The sequence below is a fragment of the Ogataea polymorpha genome (genome assembly GCF_001664045.1).
Source record: "Ogataea polymorpha strain NCYC 495 leu1.1 chromosome Unknown OGAPOscaffold_1, whole genome shotgun sequence".
In the NCBI taxonomy this organism is placed as follows: Eukaryota; Fungi; Ascomycota; class Pichiomycetes; order Pichiales; family Pichiaceae; genus Ogataea; species Ogataea polymorpha.
This window is the reverse complement of record NW_017264698.1, coordinates 1,067,375-1,092,388: the sequence shown is the minus strand read 5'-3', so window position 1 is coordinate 1,092,388 and position 25,014 is coordinate 1,067,375. Positions and strand designations below refer to the sequence as shown.

The 25,014-nt window shown below is 49.3% G+C and overlaps 9 protein-coding genes across 9 annotated transcripts; 5 read left to right on the top strand and 4 right to left on the bottom strand.

Moving 5' to 3' along the window:
• Positions 1 to 264: 264 nt before the first annotated feature.
• Positions 265 to 1,482, top strand: OGAPODRAFT_92159 (uncharacterized protein; the record flags this gene model as incomplete). Its single annotated transcript, XM_018357111.1, has 2 exons — positions 265 to 359; positions 406 to 1,482. The coding sequence occupies exons 1-2, from the start codon at positions 354 to 356 to the stop codon at positions 1,480 to 1,482; spliced, it is 1,083 nt and encodes a 360-aa protein (XP_018213374.1). The 5' UTR covers positions 265 to 353.
• Positions 1,483 to 2,712: 1,230 nt separating this feature from the next.
• On the bottom strand, positions 2,713 to 3,986 carry OGAPODRAFT_15351 (uncharacterized protein). Its single transcript, XM_018353678.1, has one exon. It carries the CDS (start codon positions 3,951 to 3,953, stop codon positions 3,018 to 3,020), a length of 936 nt encoding a protein of 311 aa, XP_018213373.1. The 5' UTR covers positions 3,954 to 3,986; the 3' UTR covers positions 2,713 to 3,017.
• Positions 3,987 to 7,403: 3,417 nt separating this feature from the next.
• OGAPODRAFT_15349 (uncharacterized protein) lies at positions 7,404 to 10,385 on the bottom strand (the record flags this gene model as incomplete). Its single annotated transcript, XM_018353677.1, has 1 exon — positions 7,404 to 10,385. A coding segment is annotated over one exon (1,970 nt), but the record flags the coding sequence as incomplete, so codon positions are not given.
• On the top strand, positions 7,404 to 10,385 carry OGAPODRAFT_92155 (uncharacterized protein). The gene has a single exon (XM_018357110.1). It carries the CDS (start codon positions 7,540 to 7,542, stop codon positions 8,329 to 8,331), a length of 792 nt encoding a protein of 263 aa, XP_018213371.1. The 5' UTR covers positions 7,404 to 7,539; the 3' UTR covers positions 8,332 to 10,385.
• Positions 10,386 to 10,932: 547 nt separating this feature from the next.
• On the top strand, positions 10,933 to 11,673 carry OGAPODRAFT_15348 (uncharacterized protein). Its single transcript, XM_018353676.1, has one exon. It carries the CDS (start codon positions 11,036 to 11,038, stop codon positions 11,639 to 11,641), a length of 606 nt encoding a protein of 201 aa, XP_018213370.1. The 5' UTR covers positions 10,933 to 11,035; the 3' UTR covers positions 11,642 to 11,673.
• Positions 11,674 to 11,717: 44 nt separating this feature from the next.
• On the top strand, positions 11,718 to 14,915 carry OGAPODRAFT_92152 (uncharacterized protein; the record flags this gene model as incomplete). The annotated part of the gene is made up of 1 exon (XM_018357109.1): positions 11,718 to 14,915. The coding sequence occupies one exon, from the start codon at positions 11,718 to 11,720 to the stop codon at positions 14,913 to 14,915; it is 3,198 nt and encodes a 1,065-aa protein (XP_018213369.1).
• Positions 14,916 to 14,946: 31 nt separating this feature from the next.
• OGAPODRAFT_15347 (uncharacterized protein) lies at positions 14,947 to 19,080 on the bottom strand (the record flags this gene model as incomplete). Its single annotated transcript, XM_018353675.1, has 1 exon — positions 14,947 to 19,080. A coding segment is annotated over exon 1 (3,743 nt), but the record flags the coding sequence as incomplete, so codon positions are not given.
• Positions 19,081 to 19,536: 456 nt separating this feature from the next.
• OGAPODRAFT_74837 (uncharacterized protein) lies at positions 19,537 to 24,946 on the top strand (the record flags this gene model as incomplete). The annotated part of the gene is made up of 1 exon (XM_018355936.1): positions 19,537 to 24,946. One exon carries the CDS (start codon positions 19,537 to 19,539, stop codon positions 20,671 to 20,673), a length of 1,137 nt encoding a protein of 378 aa, XP_018213366.1. The 3' UTR covers positions 20,674 to 24,946.
• OGAPODRAFT_15346 (uncharacterized protein) lies at positions 20,370 to 24,946 on the bottom strand. Its single transcript, XM_018353674.1, is given in 2 exon segments — positions 20,370 to 23,970; positions 23,983 to 24,946. The coding sequence occupies 1 exon segment, from the start codon at positions 23,965 to 23,967 to the stop codon at positions 20,689 to 20,691; it is 3,279 nt and encodes a 1,092-aa protein (XP_018213367.1). The 5' UTR covers positions 23,968 to 23,970; positions 23,983 to 24,946; the 3' UTR covers positions 20,370 to 20,688.
• Positions 24,947 to 25,014: the final 68 nt, after the last annotated feature.

Below are 25,014 nucleotides of genomic sequence, written 5' to 3'. Positions count from 1 at the left end.
TTAGTTAGGCCATACTTTGCCTGGTAGCAGCTCGATAAACAATATCCTACGCAAGTCAATTTTCTTGCTTGCTTGGCACTTGCAGGATAATCTAAGCAAATGCTACACGAATTTCAGGTGAATGTTCCTGTTTGCTGGTGTCCGGATGTTTTCCAGGTGCCCGAATTGCAAACTCTATTCACCAGCCACCATCGCCACAGCCAACCCACAAACTTTGTTTGAGTTTTTTCGGAAAGTCAACGTGCTTGTCAATATAAACAGATAAGATAATAAACTCCTTCGTCACCGTAAACAATTAGGAACCGAACTTTGGCGCAGTGGTTGTACAAGATATATCACAACCCTCTGACAATATGAAGGTAAGTGTGCACGCAATGATCGCGTTTTCGGTAGCTAACGGCCCAGTACATTGACGAGTTTGACATTGAGCTTGTCAATCAAGCACTCAGTTTTGACACAACTGATATGCACATCCAAGGAACGGTTGACCTCTTCACCACGAAGCCAATTGGCTCAGACCGCAAATTGTACAAAACTATCGACCGCTTGTACTGCAATAGCGAACAGCAAGATAGACAAACGGAACAGAAAAGCAGGGCTAATAGCGATGTTTCGATGAGCAATTCGCCGCCTAAGGACGTGTCGTATATCTCTCCAGAATTTATTCGGTTGAAGAAACGCTCCTCGAGCTACTCACACCCGACGCCAAAACCGACTGCGCGTTCGCTCATTCAGAAAGACCCAATTAACAAGTCGCGCACTCGCTCTTTCCACTCGCCATATATGTCTCCTCCGAAATCTCTGCCGAAGTCTAATGGCTTTGATAAGCTTCTGAACGAGGAGCTTGACAAAATACCCATGTTGGACGATCAGTACTCCCCGTTCGGTCCTCTCAGCCAACAATCGTCCAGACGCCTTTTTGCGTACCTCATTGCTATTTTAAACTCGGTGTATCCGGACCACGATTTCTCGAATGTGCAGCCAACGAATTTCACGCTCATACCTTCGTCCGCGGAACTGATACAACGCATAAACTCGCTTCTCATATCGCTCGGCAAGTCGTCCGGACTCGGCTGGATATGGCAGACAATAAATACTCACATGGATTTAGATGATTGCACGTGTTTCCAGTATGAGCCTGCGCAGTCGTTTCTGAATGACTTGCCTGGTACCTTATGGTGCAACATGTATTTTGCGTTCAACAAGAAAAAGAAGCGCGTTGCCTTTATCAGTTTTTCTGCTACAGTGTTGCAGGACACAGACACTGCGATCACGTATCGCAGGACTAGCAAGGTCGGCACTTTGGACGAGGAAGCTGGTAAATTCGACGAGACGCAAGAAGAGTATGATTTGCGATATTCCCTCGAGGGATCTTCTGAAGCCATCTACGAAGACGTGTTTGAAGACGACGATTATGATGACATGGATGAGGACGAAGATCAATCCTCCGCGAAAACAACCGGCGATATAGAACTAGAGTAGATGCTCGCTTATAGGTAACAAGGCTGTGTAAGGGTGACGCGCAAAACGAAAAATAATTAGGGAAAAAAGATAGATAGTATGGATCTCGCTCACGAGGTAGGCCATTTTCCGCTTCTGGACGATGAAAAGTTTGAGCCGCTTTTGAACGCCTTTGAGATACAAGGTATAACCTCCCAGGAACTTTTGATGTGGTCTATGCAAGACATAGCTAAGAAGACAGGACACCCTGAACAAGACGTGAAGAACCTTGTCTCGGATATGAAACTGCATCTTGAGAAAGAGCTCCCCAAACCACGAAAGATCGATGATTGCATCCCACAGCAAGCTTATTTTACCACTGGCGATGAAAAACTAGACAAAGCCCTTGATGGAGGTATTCCGTGCGGGTGTCTCGTGGAGATCAGCGGAGGCTCTGCGACAGGAAAATCGAATTTCCTGATGACGTTGAGCATGACCAGCCAGCTACCGTTAGAGTTTGGTGGACTGGCCCCGTCATTGTTTGAAAAAACGCGAAAGCCCGTTCAAACCATGTACATACCTACCGAGAGCGCGTTGAGCACAAGACGACTCAGCCAGATATCCAGCCATTACAAAGAGCTTCTTCGAGCAAATGGGATCCAGGATAGTACGATATACCCACAGATGGAGAACGTGATTACTCCCTCAATTGCTATCTCCGACCTCGAGCGCCAGGACCGATGTATATTTTACCAGCTACCGTTGCTACTTCAGCGAAATGAAAATGTGAAGGTGGTCATACTGGACTCAGTCACACACCATATCCGAGCAGAGCTTCCTGTGAGCCAGCGACGGTCGTATATTATCAAACTGGGACGGTTTTTGCGGAAGTTGTGCAGTGACTATTGTGTCACCGTGGTCGTTGCGAATCAGATGACCGACAAGCCCCTGGGCGATATTATTAGTGACGAGGTGTTTCTCAAGATGAATGCAGACTACCAGCTGGGCTGGTGCTACGGGTGGGACGAGGTCGGTGTTGTTTACCGCCAGCTGTGCTCGCGCAACAAGCAGGACTTTGACACCTACGACGAGATTGACTATGCAGATTATTCTGCCGACTCGAGCACGCAGGAAATATCTCAAAGGAGCTCGACGCCGATCTGGGACCAGCTCAAGACGGAACGCAAGAAAATGTTTGAGTCCAAATACAAAAACAAAGTGTCTAAAATCAAGACTGTGCCTGCCCTTGGGCTGGACTGGCTAAATTTTCTTGACGCACGAATATCTTTGATCAAAGATTATAAACCAATACTTAACGAGCAGATGATAGAGGAGTTCAGTGAAGACCTGGGGATCGACTCGTCGTTTTTGCGCTCACAAGATGACGACGAAAACGGCAACTCGAGCGCTGAATCAAAGCGCAAAACTGTGGCAGAGGTGCTTATGTCGAACGACTACCTGGCCAATTATAATTTTGAGACTCAGCGAAAGCTGCTCATTGTTTTCAGTCCTCTTGTGTCGGGTGCGCGCCAACGCGAGTGTATCTTCGAGATCTGGAACGGAGGCATCAGATGTCCTTAATCCCAAAATGGCAGTCCAATATGGTGGCCCCAGTCCTCCTTGATGTATCTCTTAGGCTCCTTTTCACCGATCTCATACAATTTCGTGAGATCTTCCTTAGTCAAAGGCACCTTTTTATAGCCCTGCTTTATTCTGTCTGGGTTCAAAGAACGAGGCAAAGCCACGCGTCCAGAAGCCGTGTGATAATTCACAAGGATGTCTGCAGGTCTGACGTTATACTTCTCGGCCAATTGCTTCACCAGAGGAAGCTCCAGGACCGGGGCACCGTTAGATCCGAATGGACTGTAAGCCTCAACGACAATCTTGTGTTTGTTGCAGAACTCCACCAGATCGTTTAGAGGTAGCTGTGGATGAAGCTCTATCTGGTTGATCACAGGCACGACGTCAGTTTCCTTTAATAGTCGGTCCAGGTTGCCAATGGAATAGTTTGAAACTCCGATGGCCTTCACCTTATTGGAATGCTTGTAGATATCAACCATTTTCTTGTAAGTGTCCAGAAAATCGCCGTCGTCCTCGATGACTTTACCGGAGCTGTCGCGAGGAACGGGTGGTTGGCCGTTTTCGTCAGATTTGAATGTCAATGGCCAGTGTTGCAGCCACAGGTCGACATAATCGAGTCTCAAATCCTTGAGTGACTTGTCCAGAGACTTTTGCGGGTTCCTCCACAGAGCAGGCCAGACCTTGGTGGTGATAAAGATGTCCTCTCTCTTGACTTTTCCCTCATTGAAAAGCTCTTCTAAAACCTCACCTAAAATTGGCTCCACACCGTAGTACCAGGCAGTGTCGATGTGACGGTAACCAGCATCGAGAATTGCTGCCCTGACAACTTCGCGCAAAATAGGCTTCTTGTCGTCCGGAGTCACTGTGCCTAGTCCGACGACCGGAATTGAAGTGCCGTTGTTCAATTGGATCTTCTCTTGCAAAATAGACATTACGAATTGAGCAAACTAACAACTCAAACTAATTACGCACACTGGTATTTATATAATTTTCTAGCCTTGGTTGCGCAATCAAAATCTGGTTTGGCTTCGGAATTGCCTTGCTAGATTTCGAATTTCGTCATTTTCTACGCTGATAAAGCTAGATCGCCGGCTTGAGGCAACGCTGGTCGACGCCATAGATTGCTGTTCGTGGCGACCGCCCAGCTTCGGCCAAAGACTGTTTGCTGCGTCCTGGAAATGCATATTTTGCTGGCTCAGATTGGACCCTGTGCCGTATGAAAATAGACTGTTTGTGTCGTATGATTGCGATCTGCCGGTTGCTGTGGACGGCGCAAGCCCAAACTCGCCGTTTGTGGCCTGGCCGCCTCTGCTGAGTGGGATGTTACACAGCTTGAGATTCTCAAGCGACCCGTCTACCAGACACCCTTTTTCTCTGAAATGCATGAGCAACCTGTTCCACATCGGATTTTTGCTCAGCGTCTTCGGGTTGCCAAGAATTGCCATTCCGAACCGCGCCCTCGTCAGAGCAACGTTGAGCCGTCTTGGATCACTCAGAAACCCAATTAGCTGGTTGTCGTTCGCACGCACACACGAAAGGATAATGTAGTCTTTCTCACGTCCCTGGAAAGAGTCGACCGACGCGACCTCCACCTCCGAGTACCTCGACTTATCTGCTATCAAGCCGTTCATCTCCATGTACTGAACGATAAATGTCGCCTGGCCGGCGTATGGTGTAATCACACCGATCTTGCCCGGGTCCACTCCTTCCTTCAGCAGTCTAGTGATTATTTTCTCGCAGTTCATGGCTTCTGTCCGGTTCAGATATGACGTGCCCGACGCACTGAGCTCCTCGCGGCCGAATACAGCCCAGAACATCATAGGAATCTCTCTGATCGGCCAAGGAAACGTACTCTCGGGACGAGATCTGCTCTCTGCAGTGACACCGTTCTGCAAACTACCGTCGTAGAAAACGTTGGAAGAAAACTCAGACAAGCACGGGTGCATTCTGTACTGAACCTCCAGCCTGATCGGCATGTGTCCCAGGTAGATAAGTCTTTCGAAGAGCGACTGTCTGAGTCCTGCATCGCCGGCCTTTCTGCTCAGTATCACTGGGCCGAGCTGCTGGTGGTCTCCCACAAGAATGACCTGGTTGGCTCCCTTCACGATCGGGATCAGACACTCGGGCTCCGAAGCCTGCGTGCTCTCGTCGATCAGCACCGTCCTAAACTTACGCTTGGCCAGACGCCGGTCGCCAGCACCCACGCACGTGCAGCAGATCACCTGACACTTGTTCATGAGTAGCGCCTCCTCCTTGTAGAGCAGCGACGCCATCTGCTTGTACTGTGATGCAGAAAGCTCGCCGTTCTTCTCCTTAAGAGCCAGGAGTCTTTTGAGGTCCTTAGACGCGTGCTTGCGCATCTGCTCCGTGAGCGAGAGGTGTTGCACAGAAGACTCCACGTCCTCGCGGCTCTTGGCGATCAGACGCAGAACACGGAGCCCCAGCTGCTCGAGCTTGGATGCCAGATGGTCGACTGCGATGTTGGAAGGCGCACACACCAGAATCTGGCCCTTGTGCAGCTTTGTCAGCTGGTACACTATGGTGGCAGAGGTGACGGTTTTTCCCGTTCCCGGTGGACCTTGAATCAAAGACAGCGGTTTAGATAGCACGTTGTGGATGGCGTTTTCTTGCGACGCGTTGAGCTTGGCAAAGTTGGGTATTGAGTATGATTTTTTCTTCTTCACTCTGAACTCGATCGACGGAGCATCGATCCCCATCAGAGCATAGTATATGTGTTCTGAAACGCTCTTTTTGTTCACAGCAAGCTTTTTCAGCGCGTCCTGCATCCTTGCATACGACGTTCCCTTCCACACAAGCTCGGCAGTGAAGCCCGTGTGGAGATGCGTTGGCACGCTTTTATTTTTCGAGTCGATCAGCTCCAATGTGAAAGTTTCGCGAGTAGCACTGGGGATCCGCACAATAAATCCAGACTGCTCCCACGGCTCTGCAAGCTCGGACCCACTGTAGCGCAGAATCATCTGGTCTCCAACTGCAAGCTTCATTCCCAGCGTATCGTACGACTGCAGTGCAAAAGTAGCTAGATGCAAGTCGTTAGTGCCCAGACTCCAGGCCACAGTGAGCCTCTCAAGACTCTGAGACTGCTTGAGTTGCTTGTCGTAGTTTGCTTCATACTGCACCAGCGGCGCAAACGAGCGCTGGTATTGGAATGCGTCGCTGTAGCGCATCAAAATGGGCTCCAGCTCTTCCTCCATCTCGGCCTCCTCCATGTCTTCAAGAGTGGCGTCCTTGTCCTGCTTCCACTTGGTCTCGAGCTTTGTTATCTGTAAGGAGGTGATTGGCTGTGCTTCCAGCTTCTCCTCCTCAGACGGCGGCTTCGCTACCCACGGAAGCAGCGCGCGGTCTTCGATTAATGACTGCCAGTTTGCTGTATTCCACTCCACGTTTTTTGACTGTGCACAAGGAAGACGACACAGAATGACAACCACGGAGTCTGTTTTCGCAGAAACAAACCCAAGCACAAATATGTTGCGGTTGCCGCAGTTGTAGCACTCTAGCATGGTGTCTCCAAGCTCCGAGTCCGGATGGAGACTGAGAGACTGGTGCTTGGAGAGCACAGTATGGGTGATTATATGGGAACCGGCCCCCGAGGTTTTCCCGTTGCAAAACCATTTCTGGCACGTGTTGCATTTCACCAAACTGTCAGGCTCAGATATGCCGCAGTAAGCGCAGGCATCGGGCGACTTGGTCATGGAGTTTGAATCGCCAAAAGTCTCGCTCATGGAATTATTTTTCACCAACACCTAAAACCTGTTATATTACTCGTACACTTATGTAAGCCGTCGGAAGAGTCTCAGCATGCTATATAGAAGGACGTTTCAGAGAGCTGTCTCTGCCTTGTCATGAGCAGTGTTGTGGCGGAGCAAACACGCTCCTCGCTCTGGTTCTGGTGCTCATACTCCACAAGGTCAGAGAAGGAGTAAAAATGAAGAGATTGCGTGAGATGTAGTTGCGATGGGGAATGCGAGAGTGTCTGCTCCGAAATGCTGGTTTTGGAGCTCCTGCGGCAGGAGGGAAGGTTCACAGAATGCGGGTATTCGACAATCTCTGTTGTATCCAGACTGGAGTGATCGCTGAGAAGCTCAACGGTGGAATCCAAAACGGGACATGTATAGTTGTCAGAAATCCAGTGGGGAGGGCAGGTTTGCGCGGGGCAGCCTGTGAGAGGCTGAACGTTTCGTTCGAATATGGCTTGTGTGTCTGACTTCGAATCGTTGCCAGTATCGGGCATCATAGAGCCAAGACATTCAATATCGTAGAGGTAAATAAAATATTGGGTGATAGAAATGCACCGATGCAATATATATATGTATGGAAGTTGTCACGCTTCTCCCAGTTCTGCTCATTCGCGGGGACCCTAATGAAAACACTGGGCGAAGGAAAAAGCCGGGTGCACAGCCAAAAAGTCACCCCGTCCCGTTTCTGCACAGCCATGATTCGTTAAGCGTCAGATGCACATTAAATACAAGCTTTTCTATCTAATTGTTTCATCTCGGTGCCATGATTCGAGAGTATCCCGGCCGGCTCACGGGGTCCTATGGAGGCACGTCGAAGGTCATTGAGAGCCTTCATTCACAGATCGACGGGCTGAAGGACAAGTTGGATGACACACAGGCGGAGCTGGACGAGTACAAGCGGAAGCTGTCTGTTGTTGTGAAACAGAACGAGACGCTTACCGAAAAGCTGTCGAACGCGAGACACCAGAACGAGGTGTCTGAGAGTCTACTGGCTCGCAAAGAGCGCAAGGTGCTCGATCTGGAGGCACAGCTCACAGAGGCCTGTTCTGCTGCCGATCGGTGGAAGTTTGAGGAGGAATCTTTGCGAAGGAAGCTGGCCGCTATACAGGAACAGGAGACCATGAGCACTGTTGAAGCCGATCGGCTGCGCGCATCCTACGACGTGGTTGTGGAGTCTCAGAAGGAGTACAAGTTGCGCACGCAGATGGAAGTTGGGGATCTGAGGCGGCAGTTGAAGCTATTTATTCAGGAGAGCAGCACCCGCTTGGAAAAAAATAATGAGAGCATGGGAGGGGTCAATGTAGCCCTGGAGGAGAGCTACAAAGTTGCCCGGGTGTGCAGTGAGCGTCTTGCCGCTGCGTACGAAAGAAAACAGGCTCATTTCGAGGAGGCGCTGAGCACGTTGGAGGCCAGCGTAAAGATACAGGAACAGAACACGAAAACCACTCTTGTCGAGTGCCAAGACGCACTGCAGCAGCTGAAACGGACACGGTCCAAGTACGCCATTCTAACAGAGTCTAACAGCGAAAAGGAAAATCGGGAGCCACCAGTATAGGGGCTGCTGAATCGAGAAACCAAGTGTTGAAATCTATTTTTTACTCTAATACAGTGTTGAACAAAGACAAGGTTATTAGCGGACTTAGAATAGGCCCTCAATTTCGCCGTCGTCGTTGACCTCGACGTTCATGAAGCCGCACTTGGTAGCAAGTCCAGGGATCGTCTGGATTTGGTCCGCAAGAGCATACAGATAGCCTGCACCGATGGAGGCCTTGATGTCCTTGATTGGGAAGGTGAATCCTGTCGGCACACCTTTCAGCTTGGCGTCGTGAGACAGCGAATATTGCGTCTTGGCAATACAAATTGGCAGGTTCGAGAAGCCCTGCGAGCTGTATTCCTTGATTTTTTCCTGGGCCTGGGGCAGAAATTCGACAGAGCCGGCACCGTACATGTTTTTGGCGATGGCCTCGATTTTTTCCTCGATCGACGAGCCCTCCGTAGCGTACAGGTAGCGGAACGACTCTGTTTGTCCCTGTTGCGAAGGGTACAGCTTGTGAGCACACTTGATCACGCCCTCGGCAAGAGCCTGGGCGCCCTGGCCACCCTCCTCCCAGTGGTTAGAGACAATGGCGTCGGTAGCACCAGCCGCAAGAGCAGCCTCCTTGATTACTTCGTGCTCCTTGTCTGAGTCAGAGGACATTCTGTTGATGGCCACAATCACATCGACGCCGTACTGTTTGGCGTTCTGGATGTGTTTTTGCAGGTTAGCACAGCCGACCTTGAGCATCTCGACGTTTTCGGTAGTATACTCCAGCGGCAATGGAGCGCCGGCCTTGACCTCGGCTCCTCCACCGTGCACCTTCAGGGCTCTGACGGTGACCACGATGATGATCACGTCTGGCGACAAACCGGACGATCTGCACTTGATGTTCAGGAACCGCTCGCCTCCCATAGTGAAGTCAAAGCCGGCCTCTGTGATGACGTAGCCGGCTTGTTCCCTCTCCTCCTCGGGACTCAGGCCTGGCTCTGTGCCCGCAAGCTTCAGGGCCATCTTGTCAGCCAGAACGGAAGAGGCACCGATCGAGATATTGGCGAACGGACCCGCGTGCACAAACACAGGCGTACCCTCGAGAGTTTGCATGAGGTTAGGCTTGATGGCATCCTTCATGATGGCAGTCAGGGCCCCCGCGCATCCCAGGTCCTCGCAGGTGATTGGCTCGCCCGATTTCGACGAGGCGACCACCATTTTTCCAAGTCTCTCTCTCATATCTTTCAAAGACGACGACAGAGCCAAGATTGCCATCACCTCAGAGGCCACCGTGATGTCGAAACCAGTCTCTCTGGTCAGACCCTTCTCTGTTGGAGCCTGGTTGATGGTGATACCTCTGAGCGACCTGTCGTTCAGATCTAGCACTCTCTTCCAGGTAATTGTCTTAGGGTCGACGTCGAGTCTCACAAACTTGGAAACTTCCTCGTCAGTCCACTTCTTAGGATCCTTGGTGTCCAGACCCAGTTTCTTCACTCGAGGCAGCAAGCCAATAGGAATGTCTCTGGAACCGTCCTTCTTCTCAGGACACAGTCTCTTCCACAGAGCCTTGTCGCTTTGGGTGGCCTCGTGGAACATTCTTGTGTCGAGCGCAGCAGCCAGCAAATTGTTGGCCATGCCCACGGCGTGAATGTCACCCGTGATGTGCATGTTGAACTCGTCCATAGGAATCACCTGCGAAAAGCCTCCGCCAGCTGCTCCGCCTTTGACACCAAACGTGGGACCCATAGATGGTTGTCTCACATTGGCAAAAGCTTTCTTGCCAAGGACAGCGCCAATAGCCTGCGCCAATCCCACAGTGGTGGTCGATTTGCCCTCTCCTAGCGGAGTTGGAGTGATTCCCGTCACCAGGATGTATTTACCGTTTTTGCGGTGGTGCAATCTGTCGATCACATCGAGCTTGACCTTACCCTTGTATGCTCCATATGGCTCAATCTCAGTCTCGGTGATTCCGCACTCAGCAGCAACCTGGCTGATATGCTTGGGAGTCTGATTTCTGGAGATCTCGTAGTCCGAGGGAACTGGCTTCACAAGGTTCAGCTTAAGACGTTTGAAATCCGACATGGTGCTAATTAAAAAGTTGGATCAATATTTTTCCTGTATTCCTGTAATTTTTGAACACGAAAATTTGACTCGGCAACAGCGTAGCACGCACCCATGACCAAATATTTGGCAGCTCAGCATAGATTGTGATAGAGCACGCTACGGTCGACAATGGGTGTTGGTACTGTACACTGCTACAGTTTGCAGCCGGCTAGCCCCCCCCCCCCCCCCCCATGCTGCTTGATCACTGCGTTCTTCCCGGGCATGACTTCTTCTACTTCGACGCGCCGATCGACGCCACAAAACTTTTCACACCCTTCTTCCCTCCATGTCTGACAGGTCCCTCAATCTCGTGGACGACGTGAAGGAGCCCCGACTTCTGACGTCGCGATCTGTTGAGACCGTGTCTGGACTGACGGCTGGGTTTATCACGACGCTCATCTCGCATCCGCTCGACTTTTTCAAGCTCCGATTGCAGCTGGACACTACAACCAAGAACCAGGTCGACAGCTTCCGGGCGATCAAAAACAAGCTGCTGGAGGATTCCCGGATCAACGGAAAGCTCAAACAGTCGCAGCTAGTCCGGAACCTCTATCGCGGAGTCGGACCGAATGTGCTAGGGAGCACCACCGCCTGGGGTCTGTATTTTAGCTTCTACAGAGAGTACAAAAATATGGTTTTCAGCATGTACGTTGGCGGCTCTGGCGATGCAGATCGGTCGCTGAGCTCGTCGCAGTACTTGCTGTGCGCCTTTGCTGCCGGATGGACCACATCTTTCTTCACGAACCCGATCTGGGTGATCAAAACGAGAATGATCTCCACGTCGCGCACGACACCGGGGGCCTATATCTCGATTGTGGACGGGTTCAGGCAGATTTACCGTCACGAGGGCATATTTGGGTTTTATAGAGGGTTGTCACCGGCTCTGTTGAGCGTCTCGCAGGGTGCTCTGCAGTTTTCGATCTACGACACGGTGAAAAACCATATTTTAACGACGTCGTCGCACATGAGCGCTGCGCAGTACCTGTGTGCGAGCGCGGTGTCGAAAATGGTATCCACAATAGTTTTTTACCCGCTGCAGGTGATACGATCGCGACTCCAGATCAACAGAGGTCGATACGGTTTGGTCTCTGCTGCCACCGAGGTGTTTGAGCGCGAGGGCTTCTTTGGCTTTTATAAAGGACTGTTCGCAAATCTGATACGCGTGGTGCCGGCCACATGCGTCACTTTTGCCGTCTACGAGAACATGAAATGGGCTCTCCGTGACATTTATATATGATGGCCACGTCGTGTGCCTCTGCTAAAATTATCCAAGCTGATTATTTGTTTGAAGTCGAATCCAGTGTCAGTTTGCGATGCGCATTTTAATCAGTAACAAAACACAGCGGACGCTTGCGCTGGCCTCCGAAACGCACGTGCTGCTGTTCCGATATATCGCCGCGACCGGTAAGTGTGCGATTGAGCTCGTGGCCAAGGATCAATTCCACCAGAGAAGTTTCCGGTCTCTGTCCAGACACAAGCCTCTTGGGTTTCTGGGGCTCATAGAGATGAACGGAAATGTGTTTCTGGCCGTGATCACAGGAAAAGTCGACGTTGCCTCGCCGACGGACGGCGAGATTATCAACAAAATCATGGACGTTGAGTTCCATTGTCTGACAAGCGACACCTGGGACTTCCTCGAGCTCAACGCCAACGGGTTCCCCGTTGAGGCCGACGGAGAGTCGCAGCCGGGCGGATACCCCTCCAAGTATGAGCAGCACCCATGCTACGAGCTGCGGAAGCTACTCACGGACGGCTCTTTCTTTTACAGCACAGACTTTGATCTTACCAGCACGTTGCAAACAAGAGGCATGGATACGCGACACTCTCTCTCAATGGACAGGTACCATCTTGACTACATGTGGAATGCCTTCATGATGGAGGAGGTGATCAAGTTCCGCAACAACCTCGACGAGGTCCCGAAACGCATATTGGACGAAAACAAGTATCTGACAACTGTGATTCGTGGGTTTGCAGAGACTCTCCGTGTGAGTGTTGGCGGTCGACGTGCACGACTGACAATCATCTCCAAGCAGTCGTGGAAACGGGCGGGAACTCGGTTCAATGTTCGAGGCGTCGACGACGACGGCAACGTTGCCAATTTTGTCGAGACAGAGCTGATTTACAACGACGAGAGCCACGTGTTTGCGTACACGCAGATCCGGGGTTCCATTCCGGTGTTTTGGGAGCAGGACACAGCGCTGATTTCGCCCAAGGTGCAAATTACAAGAAGTTTCGAGGCGACACAGCCAGTCTTTGAGAAACACTTTGAGAACCTCAACGGCAAATATGGTCCCGTCAACATTGTGAACTTGCTTTCGTCAACAAAATCCTCCGAAGTGGAGCTCAACAGAGAGTACAAGCGTCACTTCAAGGCACTGAGCAAGAAAAAGCCGGACTCTGTTTATTTCACAGATTTCGATTTCCACCAAGAAACAGCCAAGACGTACGCTCATGCTACCAAAATTTTGTCGGATCTCCAGCTTGCGCTCGACAAGTTTGGGTTCTACTGCTACAACAAGGCCACGAAAGAGGTTCTTCTAGAGCAAGACGGGGTGTTCAGAGTCAACTGTCTCGACTGTCTAGACCGTACTAATGTTGTGCAGCAGGTTATATCCATGGCTGCTCTGGAAGAGTTTATCAACGCGTTCCGCAAAGGCGACACATACGACCTCAATCTGAAACACAGCACGCTTTGGGCCGACCACGGCGACCAAATCTCGCAGATCTACACCGGCACAAATGCGCTCAAGTCCAGTTTTTCTCGCTCCGGCAAAATGGGCCTTGCCGGCGCGCTTTCGGACGCCACCAAGAGTATCAGCAGAATCTACATAAACAACTTTGTTGATAAGGGTAAGCAGGCGGTGACAGACACTTTGCTGGGCAAAAACTCGGGCCAGGTCCCTGTGATGATTTTCGATCCAATCACCGACTACGTGAACGAGGAGTGCAAAAAATACGAAAGCAGATTCGTCTCGCACGAGGACATCACTATATACGTCGGATCATACAATCTGGCAGGAAACACTATATCAGGCGACCTCACATCGTGGTTGTTCCCACGTCAAGTTGGAGGCCGCTCTTTTTCGCCAGATCTAGTGATCGTTGGCTTCCAAGAGGTGATTGAGCTGAACGCGTCCAACATCCTGAAGAACGATTCGTCACCTTCTCAATACTGGCAGACGGCCATCGAGCACCAGCTGAATGACGGCGGGTCCAACAAATACGTCATGTTGCGGGCAGAGTACATGTCGTCTGTTCTCCTGCTCCTGTACGTGAAAGCCGACGCTGTTTCGAAAATCACACAGGTGGAAGGAAAATCCAAGAAAACAGGTCTCGGCGGAATGACAGCCAACAAGGGCTCGGCGGCCATCCGCTTCGACTACGGTTCGACCTCGTTCTGTTTCTTCAACTCTCATCTTGCGGCAGGAACCACCAATATTGACGAGAGATACAACGATTTCATCACCACCTGGAATGCCATCCGATTCTCACGAAATCGCCAGATCAAGCACCACGACAACATCATATGGCTTGGGGATTTGAACTACCGTATATCCAAGGCTAATGACGACGTGAGAATGTTATTGTCATCCAACGACCTCAATACGTTGCTCGAATACGACCAGCTCAAGATCGAGCTCAAACGGCGCGCAGAACTGAAAGGCTTCAAGGAGATGCCCATCAAGTTTATCCCCACCTACAAGTTCGACAAAGGAACAACCAACTACGACACCAGCGAGAAACAGCGCGTTCCCTCATGGACCGATAGAATTCTCTATAAAGGCAGGTCCATTTCGCAGTTGCACTATGACGCCGTTGTGGACCTTGTGTACTCGGACCACAAGCCCATTTATGGTGTTTTCACTTCGAAAGTGAAACTCATAGACCAAAAAACCAAGTCTCAGCTGCTCGATAAGCTGTACACCCAGTACAGATCTTCTGCAGTCAAGTCCGACGAATTGATGGATTTGAACGAACCAGATGACGACGTCGACGACTCGGAGTCAAGGTCGTTTGCGTCCTCGAACTGGTCGACAGCCTCGGCTCCAACACTGATCGATATTTCTGGAGACTCTTCCAGCACTGCTCCTACGTTGCCACGACGCTCGCCACCTCAATCGCAAGAAAACACTCTCACCACTCCGGCGAGACGTCGTGTGCCCCCTCCGTACGATGCAAACGAGACCACGGCCATGTTGGTCCCAGGTCTGTCCTCGTCTTTGCACACCGTGTTGAAGCCTAAGTCCTCGTCCGCAGATGCAGAACAGAAGTACTCACTCGAGGCCATGAGACCCACGCGCTCGGCCACGAGCTCTCCAGGCCCAGTAGGCTCTTCTGCGCCGCCTCCACCCCCTCCGCGGAAAGTTCAGACGTCAGAACAGGCTCCAGCACCGCAACGGCCAGAAAAAATCTCACCCATCGTGCCTAGCAAACCGAAAAGCCTGAAAGGTGCCTCCGCAGAGTCGCTCACTGAAAAATGGGCTCCTATGCAACCGAATAGAAAAGTTTAAATCGTATAACATATCTCTAAGCAATATATACGCGGATCTATCCCTCATAATCTTCATCATCGCTTGGCTCCTCAAAGGAACCGTCGTCAAGCACATACGACTTGGTGGTCTTCTTGCGTGTGGAAGACGCACGGCTCACTGGCGCGGGAGCATCGTCATCAGAAAGCTCAACGATTTCTTCGTCAGAGTCGATCACATTCTTGGCCTTCTTGGAGGGTTTTTTGGTGAAGAAAGAGGACGCTTTGGATGGAGCAGCAGACGCGTCAGACTCGGTAGAGTCTGATCCAGCGCTGAAGATGCTGGTAGCAGCATTGAACTTCGAGCCCGACCCACCAAATACACTCTTGAACACAGGCCCTTCGGTCTTCGTAACTGGCTTCTCAGGTTCCTCCTTCTTGATTACAGGTTTGGTGGCAGCAGTCTTGTCTGCTGTTTTCTTCTTGGCAGGGGCAGCAAGCTCTGCTTTAGTTCTTCTCTTCCGCTTCTTCTTCGACTGGTCTCCCACCTGCATCGAAGACCGGTTCTCCTCATCCTCTTTGAGGAATTTATCCCATTCCTCGAGGAACACGTCCAAATCCTCGTTCCAAAGATCCTTGGCGCTCTTTCTGAGAAGATCATTCAGCTCTGCCTCCTTTTCGTCTCTTTGCTTCAGCAACTTTTCATAGCGTTCAGAGGTCAGAGACCACAAGGGCATGCCCAATAGGTAATCATACGCTGAAACTGCTGTCTTTTTCTCCTGCACCACTGCGGTCGGATCGGCTGCTAGCTCGTTTATATCCTCCTCGTCGTCCTCCTCCTTCAATTCAGTAGGTCTGATTGGCTTGTTCTGTTTGTCAAAGCCAGGGAATCCCAGTTGTTTGAGCTCTTTAACCAGATTCACCCTCTTTTTGTTGTTGATGTTCAGCTCTCTATCAATAATCATTTTCACAAACTTTGCCTGGTATGAGAGCTTCTCAAACTGGTTGGAAAACAAATCTGCCATATAGTCCTTCCGCCGCTGGTAATAATCCAATCTGACAAGATAGTAGTCCTCGATAATTTGGTTGACATGATCATATTTCTTAATTCTTCCTTGCGGATCAAAAGCAACCATGTTGGAGGTGTTAATAATGGAGATCAGTTTGAATCTCTCTTTCAGTCCAATTCTTCTGGTCTTCTCCATCTCTTCTTTGGATAAAGTCACGACAAACTTGATTCCCACACCATGCTGTTCTTCCATATCCTTGATCCATGGCTTCTGCTTGTCAGAACCTGCAATTGCCTGGAGCAGAAACTCTTTCATGGTGATCGTCCACATACGAGCAGGCAGTTCAGTTATTTCGATTGTGGTGTCGTCAATCTCCTCAATATTTCCTTCCATTCTGAATTTATCAGGCCCAATTCTGCTGATAGTGCCTTCCCACCCTTTGAACCATGGAATCATGTCAACCATTTCCTCACCATTCATCAGAGCGCGGATATTTTTGACAATATCGACGGGGTTAAATGGAGGAATCTGGGTACTCCATCCAGACCCAATACCTTCTGACCCATTCACGAGAATCATCGGGATAACTGGCACATACCATTGAGGTTCAACAGTTTGCTCGTCATCTTGCAAATAGTTAAGCAGCGGATTATCCAGTGTGTTGTACACTTTTCTAGTAATCGGAGTGACCTCGGTGAAAATATATCTTGCGGCAGAAGCATCTTTACCACCAGACGCTCTGGAACCAAAACCACCATTGGGTTTGAGAATGTTCAAGTTGTTGGACCCAACGAAGTCCTGGGCGAGGGAGATGATCGTTTGAGTCAATGATGCCTCACCATGATGGTAGCCAGAATGTTCACCAATGTAACCAACCAGCTGGGCCACCTTGATCTCAGTCGTCAGGTTACGCTTATAGACACCGTATAGGACCTTTCTCTGAGTTGGTTTGAATCCGTCCATAACAGAAGGAATTGAACGAATGTTGTCGGCCATCGAGAAAAGAATCAACTCCTTGTTGATAAACTCAGAAATTGGAATCTCTGTCAGATTTGGATCCAGAAAAGTGCCCGGTTGGAATCCTCTGAGCCACTCTTTACGATCATCTGCCTTCTTTTTGGAGAAAGCAAGATCAATCAGTGACACATCTTCTTCTTGCAAAGTGTGGAACGTCTTCAAGTGACGATCCAATTGGCTGAAATACTCTCTCATCTCAGTAGGCAGCGATGTACCCAAACCCTTGTAATACTTCTGCTTGTAAGAGCACGTCTTTCCAATTGTGTCTCTCCACTCCTCATACTCTGGCATGTTGAAAAACGATATCTTTTTGTTTTTGTCTGGGCCTGTCAAAATAGTCACCTTGACTATTGGAGTGATGAATTCGATAAGGAACCCTGGGATTTCCAAGAGACCAGGAAAAGATGTTTCAAGAAAGTTGATAATTAAACCTTTAATGTGCGAACCGTCATGATCTTGATCCGACATAATCATAATGTGACCATATCTCAAACTGTTGATATTGGATAAGTCGTAGCGTTTTTTGTGCTGAAGACCCATAATTTGCTTTATGGCTTGGATCTCAGCATTCTTCATTATCTGGTCAGTGCTGGCTTCGCGCACATTCAACATCTTACCCCTTAATGGATAGCACCCATAGTAATCTCGGCCCACCACAGCCAATCCAGCAACAGCCAAAGACTTGGCCGAATCACCCTCTGTCAGGATCAAAGTGCATTTGTGTCCCTCTTTAGTGCCTGCCTTATTGGCATCTTCCAATTTCGGATAACCCGTCAGTCTGCTCTTTCTGCTACCGTCATTTTTCTTCAACGCTTTGTCGGCGTTCGCTTGTGCAATGTCCATCACGCTCTCCAGAATACCGGAAGCCAGCACCTTCTTCACGAACGAGTCCGGAAGCTCCAACTTCTTGCCTCCAAATTGAGAAGCTCTCGTGGTGAGCTGTTCTTTTGTCTGAGACGTGAATGCCGGATTTTCGATAAGACAGTTGATAAACAGGAACATGTTGTTTTTGATCTGAATTGGTTTGATGATGGCAGTTTTGCTCTTCTTTTTGATCTGTTCCATGATCTTGGTAACGAGCATGTTTGAGATCAATTCTACATGAGTACCTCCAGCAGTGGTTGCAATAGAGTTGACGAAGGACACTTGATTAAAAGTTCCATCCGAAATCGAGAACGCAACCTCCCACCTATCGTTGATCACCTGGTGCACGATCGTTGGCAATGGCTGGGACAGCGGGGCAGGCGCTAAAGATCCATCCTCCGAATCTTCTGTTTTAACTGGAACAGGAAGATTTCCCTTCTCTTTCTCCAGAGCCTTGACGTACAGTTCAACGTACTGCTTGAAATTGTGAACCTTGAGTTGTTGGCCGTTCAAGCTCACTTTGACACCACGGACGGAACCGCAAAGATCGTACACTCTTCTTCTTAGAACGCCCAAAATGTCATCATCGAGACTCTCCATGCCAAACTTCGTCAAGTCAGGCTTGAAGATGACTTCTGTGTACTCCTCCTGTTTTTTCATCGTGGAGATCTTTGGCTTCCCTGTTTCAGACATGTTATTTCTCCACGTCTGCGTGTACAGCAGCTGAGTGGTTTTGTCTGCGGTTCTCACAGTGAACTCAGTGGAGAAAATGTTACATAATTTAGCTCCATAACCATTTCTACCACCAGTCACCTTTTTTTGGTCATCGTCGTAATTACTGGATGTCAGAAGGTTACCGAAGATAAGCTCTGGAATGTAGATTTGCTCCTTGGTGTGGATTTCGATAGGAATACCTTTTCCATCATTTTTCACAGAAATCACGTTGTTTTCCTTGTCAATTTTGACATCAATCTTTTTCATGCTGGGGTCTCTGATTTTGTTATCAGCAGCGTTCACCAAGATCTCGTCGAAGATTTTGAACAGACCTGGCACGATATTGACAGTTCTCTTTTCCATGGACTCTGTCTGCTCATTGTATATCCACTGCTCAGATTCAATTTTCTCCACCGACCCAATATACGTGTCTGGACGCTTTAAAATATGCTCCAGCTGGGAGAGTTTCTGATACTGGTCGCTGGCAGACGATTTCTTGCCATTAGTGGTATTCGTGGAGTTCGACAGAGGCTTTCGTTTCTGTGTCTGCGGCGTTGGAGCGCCAGAAAGCGAGAAATCCGAGTCGGAGTCACTCATTTTGCGCGTACTGGAAGATCTGATAGAGAAAATAGAGGGTGCTCTAACAATGTTCCCACACACACGACGCGAAGTATTTATATTCAACAGTATCGATGCCGGCCGAAATTTGGCAGAGTACATACGACTGCTTCACAAAACGTGTCACAATAAAACGGGAGTCCCTTATATATGCGACACAAGCCTGTTGACCTAGTTGGAGTGTTTACAAAAGATCTGGTCTATTTTGCCAGGGTCGTGTCGCCCCCTCGCACCGGGTCCCAGGAGTGACCCCGTGAACCCATCGCTCATCCCTGCACCATTCTGTGCTGTAATTTCTGGAAATGGTTTTGCTACATCTCACGTGTATTACGTCATCTTTGGTGAGCTGTGCGGCGGCGGGGCGGCCTGTGGTAGCAAAGTTGCTGCTCAGCAATATATATATAGCAATAACAGTGTCACTCCTCAGGTTCCAATTGCAAAATGACTTCAAGTAAAATCCCAAACAAATATATTCTTGCTCTCGCAACAGGTCTGACTGGTTTGTACATCTACGATGTGCAGTACAACCATGGTAAGACCATCGATCAATGGGGTCTTTACAACTGGAACCCGCCACCAAAAATCGAGCCTTTCAGTGAATCCCTGTACAATTCGGGGGTCCAGCGTGCCGAGGAGTTGAAGAACTCTGCCAGCTCATGGATCAATGAGAAGAACTCCAACATCCAGGAGAACGCCAACACCGCTGGCAGCCAGCTCAAGGACACCGTCAATTCTGCGGGTTCTCAGGTGATTGATCGTTTGGAAAGTTCAAAGGACAAATTGAGTTCCTTCTTTGGTTCGTCGAAAGAGTCCGCACAGCGCTCCTACGCCTCCGCGTGGGAGAAGTACCGCGAGGCTGAGGACAAGGCCAAGCAGCAGAAGAAAGGATGGTTCCAATGGGGTGAGGCCAAGCAGGATGACGCTAGCAAGCAATTGGACGAGGCCAAAAAGAATCTAGACGGTGCTCGCGAGAACTTGTCGAAATGGGGCTCTGAAGTTGTTAAGGAGACCGAGCAGCGTGTTTCCGAGTGGGCTGCAAACGTGAAAAAGAGAGGCTCTCAGTTTGCCGACTCGCAGCAGAAGAACGCAGAGAAATTCCTCGGTAACTTCAAGGGAGACCTCAACGACAGGGACTTTGTCAAGGAAGCCGACAACGCAGTTGCTGGCTTTGGTCAGCTGGCCGGAGAAGTCGCTGAAGAGCACAAGCGTGCTTTGGACGATAAAACCGGCATTCTGGCCGCAAAGTCCAGAGAATCGGCTCAAAAACTGTACGACTACTACGATGAACAGGTGAAGGAGGCCAAAAAGAAGTACGATGAGACACAGAGCAGCTGGCTCAAGTGGAGAAAGGCCAAGTCTCAGGAGGCCCAGGACGCTGCCAAGAAAGAGTACGACGATCTTCTGAGCAAGAAAAACTCTGCCCAGCAGACTTTGAATAACTATTTGGCCCAGGCCAAGCAGGACGTCAAGGACGGAAGTTCGAAACTGATCAAACAGACCAAGGAAGGTCTGAGCGACTCTCATGAGCACGCTCAAGGTTGGCTCTCTAAGCTGAACGGATGGGTCCGTGGAAATTAAGTACTATCTAGCATGTTATGAAAGTAAAAATGAATTCGCGCCCTCGGTCATTGCGGTTTGTAGCCGCTGTTTCATGACGCTCTTGGACGAGTAGTCGGGCAGCTTCAAATAATTGGCACACGTCATCACGCTCGGTAGGTAGTTGTCCGGCTTCAGACCGTCCTCGGGGTGTTTGAGAACAACTGTAAAATCTGGACTCAGGGATTTGAAACCTCCAATTGGGAGTTTGGGCGATCCAGTAAGGAACTGGAGGAATTTACGGCGTTCGTCGGCGTTGAACTCACTCATGATCTCCATCAGACGCTGCACGCTTGGAGAATCAATGCTGTAGCCGTGATCCGCGTGGATGACACTTGCCAGTGTTTCGTACGACCAGTCTTCTTCACCGTTTCCAAGCAGCTTCACAAGCTCCGCAGAGGAGAAAATGGTCATGGATGAGTAGGGGAAGACAGCAGAAAAGCCTTGCACAAAAGATTGGATCTGGGAGCGCACGCCCGATTTGATGGTAAGGTCAATTACACTGTCCACGTATCGTTCCAAATTCGTGTGGTCAACTTCCACTTCTTCTCCGTTCAAACACAATTCGACGTCCTCATAGCCCGGCAAGGTGAAATTAAGAGACAAGTCGCTCAACTTGCAGCCGTCAATCAAGATTTCGGACCTTTCTGACTCCTCCACCTCGGCATAAGCGTCCAAATACCTGGTTAGATGACTGAGAGATTTGGCAAGGTCTGCATCGACCCTGCTCAGGCGTTCAATGGATTTTTTCCTGGACAAGTTTTTCCGGCTCTTGGTGTCCAATTCTTTGGCGATCTCAAAAAATAGCGGGTTGAACTCAAAGTCAATGATCCGCGAGTCTAACAGCGAGCGAGCAACAAACTTTCCCAAAACAGAAAATAGATGTAGTACTTTTGAGCTGGGTTTGGCATTTGGTCGAGGGAAAAGTCCTGTTTCAAATTTCACATACTCGCTCTCGGAATCAGATGAGGAGGTAGAATCGAAATAGGTGCGGCCGTTCGTCCGCCACATATTCAGCTTAGCTTTTGCAAATTCTTTCGATACGTTGGCGTAAAACTCTAACGTAGGCCCCAAACCAGTGCCAGCTTCGTCGAAATACTCAATTTCCAAAACTCCCGGTATCGTGCCGTAGCAGTCCATTACCTTGATGGCGCCTTGCAAGAGCTTCTTCCTGGATAAACGCAGCTTGTGCCTGACAGGACGTCCCAGTTGTGAAGCACTGTTTCCTCCAGATCCAGACGCTTCTTCATCTTGATTGGAGCGAGTTTGCCACAGGTTGATGAGTCTAGAGTATCCAAAAGAGGTCGATTGCAAAAAGAAGACTCTTGTATCCAACGGGAACAAGAACGGCATTTGTCGAGTGATGTGCACGCTCCAGTCGGGCAACGTTCCGCTAGCCACAATCAGAGGCTCTTCCAATTGACGATTCAATTTTGCAGTGAGTTTATAGTTCAGAAATAGCGTGTCCGTGGCTCCAGGGTGTTGAGTGGCACTGTTGATTGTGTACAACATTTGTAGAAGTTCCAAAATCTGGGCAGTAGAGATGTCGCCCAGAGACTCCAAAGAATCTTCAGATCCCTCAGGTGGATAAAGATCCTCTTCATACACAGGCAACTCACCCTCCACTCTGCGATAATGGACCTCATGAGGAACGCTGGTCCAGATCTTCCGTGATGGCACAATATCATTGAATTCATTTTGGAAAGACCGGTAAATGGCGCCGTAAATGGTTGTTCCGTGCGGGATGACCTCACCATTAATCGAGAACTCAATATGATAAGGTGCTTCCCCCTCTGCAGACTGTGCTGGCATGGTTATGGCCCTCATTAGACCTCTCATTCCATCTGCTCTTTGCTTCAAAAAGCCGTTGATCGATTTGAACGTGGCAATAGCATGGACCATAAGCATGAGTTGTCTCCCACCATGCTCTGGGTCGTCGGGAATAAGCTTTATCTTGATCTGTTTAGCCATCGAAGAGGCAGGGCCGCTCACGCCGGATGCATAGCAGTTGGCTCCCGAGCTGATGATCTCAAAAGATTCTGTCCTGCTCAAAGCTTCCTCTAACTTTTTGACAAAATACACCAGCGGAAGATGTTCCCCGTTTCCTAGAGGACTAAAGCTTGAACAAATCAGATGCTGGAATGCTTTCACGCAATTTGAGTTTTCCTCTGCCAGCTCTCGACGGAAGAGGTCTGAAAGAGACGCAATCATACCAGAAGCAATCAGCTCAAAGCTTGAAATGTGCCGTTCGCTGTTAAGAAATCCACAGGTTTCTGCGAACCTGCGCCAAACGTCCGCCCATTCTTGATAACTTAAGCTCAGACTTTTGTCGAAAATGGATTTCATCTCGGTCAGCATTACGGCCTGGGAAGAGCTGAAAACTGGCATTGTCTGTTTTAGAGCTTTGTAATCTCGCTCAAAGATTTTGCACAATCTGGCCAGCTCTAGCAGCAGGGACTCCATTGTGATCGAAGAAGTGCCGTCACTATCTAACGTATAGTCACGAACAAAACGGGTCGACAACCGGGTTGACAGCTCTTCGTCGTCACTTTGGGTATCTGCAGGTTCTTCCTCGTCTTCGTTTGATTCATCCTCGCTGTTCTCTTCATCATTGTGCGGGTCTTCTTCCTGTGTTCTTTCATCGGAGCTGATTTTCGGTCTCTCGTCCTCGCTTTTGTCTTCGTCCATGTAATCTTCCTGTGTTTCCAGAGTCTTTAGTATTCTTTCATCCTGATCAAGGTCGTTCATAAAATGTTGAGTGTGTGTTATGAGTCCTTCCCGTTCGAACTCTGCTACAAACACCTCTGGTGCTTTGAGCAAAAGAATATCCGTAATTGTCAATGCTCCGTACATCAGCACATAAGGTCTCATCTCGAACGTCGACGAGCGACATTGGTCACTTTTCCTTAGGACGTGGATTCCATGAATAACAATTGATGCTAGTAATGAGGTTACATTGCAGCTTTGAACAAGGTTCACCAGCTGAGCCTTTGTGGACGCATACACCACGCGAAGCATGCAAAGTAACACCAGACGTCTAACTTTATAATCCACAGTCGATGTGTAAATATTTATCATCAATGGAAGCAGGTCGCTAACAAATGTCTCAAACTTGCCAATATTATCACCGTCTTTATAGAGTGACAGTCTTGTCTTATTCATTTCTATCCGGTCTTGAGAGTGATTGGTCCCACGAAAATTTCCGACGTCAATTTTGCCTTGTGCGTCACCGTCTGGTTCCCCAAATGGAAGAATTGGTGCAATGAGGTTGATCATAGCCAGAATCAGCTCTTTTGGAGTGGCCATCAAAGCCTCGACAGAAACCTGAGGTACGGAAGACTCTGGACCCGTGTCACTTGTGTTGCGGTCAAATCCTGCCAATGATATAAGGATCATTCGGCTTAGTTCCCCATTCTCCAAAAGCAACAGTGATAGTTTCGGAGAAGAATTGGCTATAATCGAAAGAGACTGAATGAGTTTTAAGCAGGAGTTGAAACTGATCAAGTTGTTGGAATGTGAGCCTTTACCGAGACAGGTTGGGAGGAGAGTGAGTAATCTCTTGAGTAAGTTCTCACTGATCAACGACTCCAACAAAGATGGTTCCTTTTCGAAGCTTTTCACAACTCTCGAAATCGCTAGCCAGGCGCTTTCCACACTTGTGGAGTCCGAGTACTCAATGGCAACACGCTCGATGATGGGGAAGACTTCACGTATATCGTCAAACTTGGATTTTGGCACGTATTTCAGAGAGTTTGCTGCGATGGAAAGGGCCTTTCGTTGTGCATGTATAGTGAAAAAGTCCAAGTACATGAGACACGCTGGTAGACAATTTTTCATCAGTATGTCTCTGCCACAGTCACGCGAAATCATTTCAAGAGTCTGTAGAGCCTGCTCCGCCAGATCGATGTAGCTGATTTCCAGAAGCTTTGACTGCAGCGCTTCGATTGCTCCTGCGGCAACGGCATCATGTACTGCGTCGATGTTCACCTCGAGTAAATTGTATAGGCACCGACAGGAGACAAGTTGCACCTCCAGGTCTTCCTGGTACAGAGGATTCTCAATCACCGAAACGATTGCTTGTGCCAGTCTGTAAGTGGGAAGGTTTCGCTCTGCTAAAATCCCGTTAATCATTAGCAACCGCTCAGATAACTCGTTGAGTGTCTCCAACACCATATATGGATCCTCGTGTTCCTTTAAAGCATTTGCCAGCTCGGAAATACGGGTGACGCCTCCAAACATTTCGCCGAACCCTGCTCCTTGGAACATTCTCCCCAGCGCGTTCCTAAACATGCCAGATTCAGCGTCTTGTTGGTCTCCGTCATT